The sequence below is a fragment of the Calidris pugnax genome, unplaced genomic scaffold (genome assembly GCF_001431845.1).
Source record: "Calidris pugnax isolate Ruff unplaced genomic scaffold, ASM143184v1 scaffold285, whole genome shotgun sequence".
In the NCBI taxonomy this organism is placed as follows: Eukaryota; Metazoa; Chordata; class Aves; order Charadriiformes; family Scolopacidae; genus Calidris; species Calidris pugnax.
Genome location: NW_015091000.1, coordinates 131355 through 133005, shown reverse-complemented (window position 1 = coordinate 133005; position 1651 = coordinate 131355). Strand labels below are relative to the sequence as shown.

The window sequence follows — 1651 nt, the reverse complement described above, 5'->3', positions numbered from 1 at the left end:
CCCTGAGCCCCCCCACCACCACCGTGCCCCCCAGGAGAGGGGACACCCAGCTTCTGGGGCACTTTCAGGTTGGGTTTAAGGCCAGGTACGAGCAGAAAATGCCATTTAATCCCGCTGGCAGGATCAGGTGACACCCCCCCCCCCGTTCCCCCCCGGATATTCCACTCCCAGGAAACCTCCAGGATCCGTTTCATCGGAAAATGGCACTGGGGGGAGGGAGGGCACGGCCATGGCCCCCCCAGAGCAGCAGCACCCACTGCTCACGCCAACCACGCTATTCGGTTGCTCCCACCCTGCTCTGACACCTCGAGACCCCCCTGCCCTGAGATGGGACACCTCTGGGGGTCCCTCAGGGTCAGGTTTGCTCCAAGCAGGAGCCTCGACCCCCCCCCTCAACCACCAAACATTAAACAATTAACACAGAGGAGATCAGGGAGCTCCTCTCGGGCCAGGACCTGGTTCTGGGGGACTCCTCACCTTGATCTCCACCTGGTTGAAGGTCTTGCCGTTGTAGACGCCCACCATGCTGCCCACCATCTCGGGGAGGATGATCATGTCCCGCAGGTGGGTCTTCACCACCTCGGGCTTCTCCATGGGGGGGGCCTCCTTCTTGGCCTTGCGCAGGCGCTTGAGCAGGGAGTGCTGCTTGCGGCGCAGCCCCCGGTTGAGGCGCCGGCGCTGGCGGGCGCTGTACAGCTGCATCAGCTGCTCACTGGGGGGGGGACAGAGAGATTGAGCCCCCAGACCCCTCCCTGGGGACCCCACACCCACTGGGGGACTCAGGATCACAGAAGGGATAGAGCTGGAAGGGACCTTAAAGATCATCGAGTTCCCCACTCCCCGCCCTGGGCAGGGACACCTCCCACCAGCCCAGGTTGCTCCAAGCCCCCTCCAACCTGCCCTTGAACCCCTCCAGGGATGGGGCAGCCACAGCTTCTCTGGCCAACCTGGGCCAGGCTCTCACCACCCTCACACCAAACAAGTTCCTCCCCACATCTCAGCCCCATCTCCCAATTATTTTGGTTTAAAACTGTCCCCCCTCATCCCATGGCTCCCCTCCCCAAACACCATCCCTGCAGGGATCTAAAAGCCGGCGCTGAGGGACATGGGTCAGTGGTGGGTCGATGGTTGGTCTTGATGACCTTAAAGGTCCCCTCCAACCCAGGGAAGTGGTGGAATGGCCAGAGCATCACAGAACGTTCTGGATTGGAAGGGACCTTCAAGCTCATCCAGTTTCATCCCTTCTGGTGCCTGGGACACCTTCCATGAGACCAGGTTGCCCAAAGCCCCCTCCAACCTGCCCTTGAACCCCTCCAGGGATGGGGCAGCCACAGCTTCTCTGCCCAACCTGGGCCAGGCTCTCACCACCCTCACACCAAACAAGTTCTTCCCCACATCTCAGCTCCATCTCCCCTCTTCCAGGGTCAAACCCTTCCCCCTCCTCCTAGGGCTCCCCTCCCTGATCCAGAGTCCCTCCCCAGCTTTCCTGGAGCCCCTTGAGGGACTGGAAGGGGCTGGAAGGTCTGCCTGGAGCCTTCTCTTCTCCAGGCTGAACCCCCCAACTCTCCCAGCCCCCCCTCCCAGCAGAGGGGCTCCAGCCCTCCCAGCATCTCCATGGCCTCCTCTGGCCCCGCTCCAACAGCTCCATGTC

The 1651-nt window shown here is 62.3% G+C and overlaps 1 protein-coding gene across 1 annotated transcript in view; it reads right to left on the bottom strand.

Annotated features, from left to right (window-relative positions):
- Positions 1-414: 414 nt before the first annotated feature.
- RPS15 (ribosomal protein S15) overlaps positions 415-1651 on the bottom strand; it is a 4384-nt gene continuing 3147 nt past the window's right edge. Inside the window, exon 3 of the mRNA XM_014955544.1 lies at positions 415-712. Within this exon, the coding sequence (XP_014811030.1) occupies positions 430-712 (283 nt within the window). The 3' untranslated portion in view covers positions 415-429. The remainder of the gene's footprint in view (positions 713-1651) is intronic.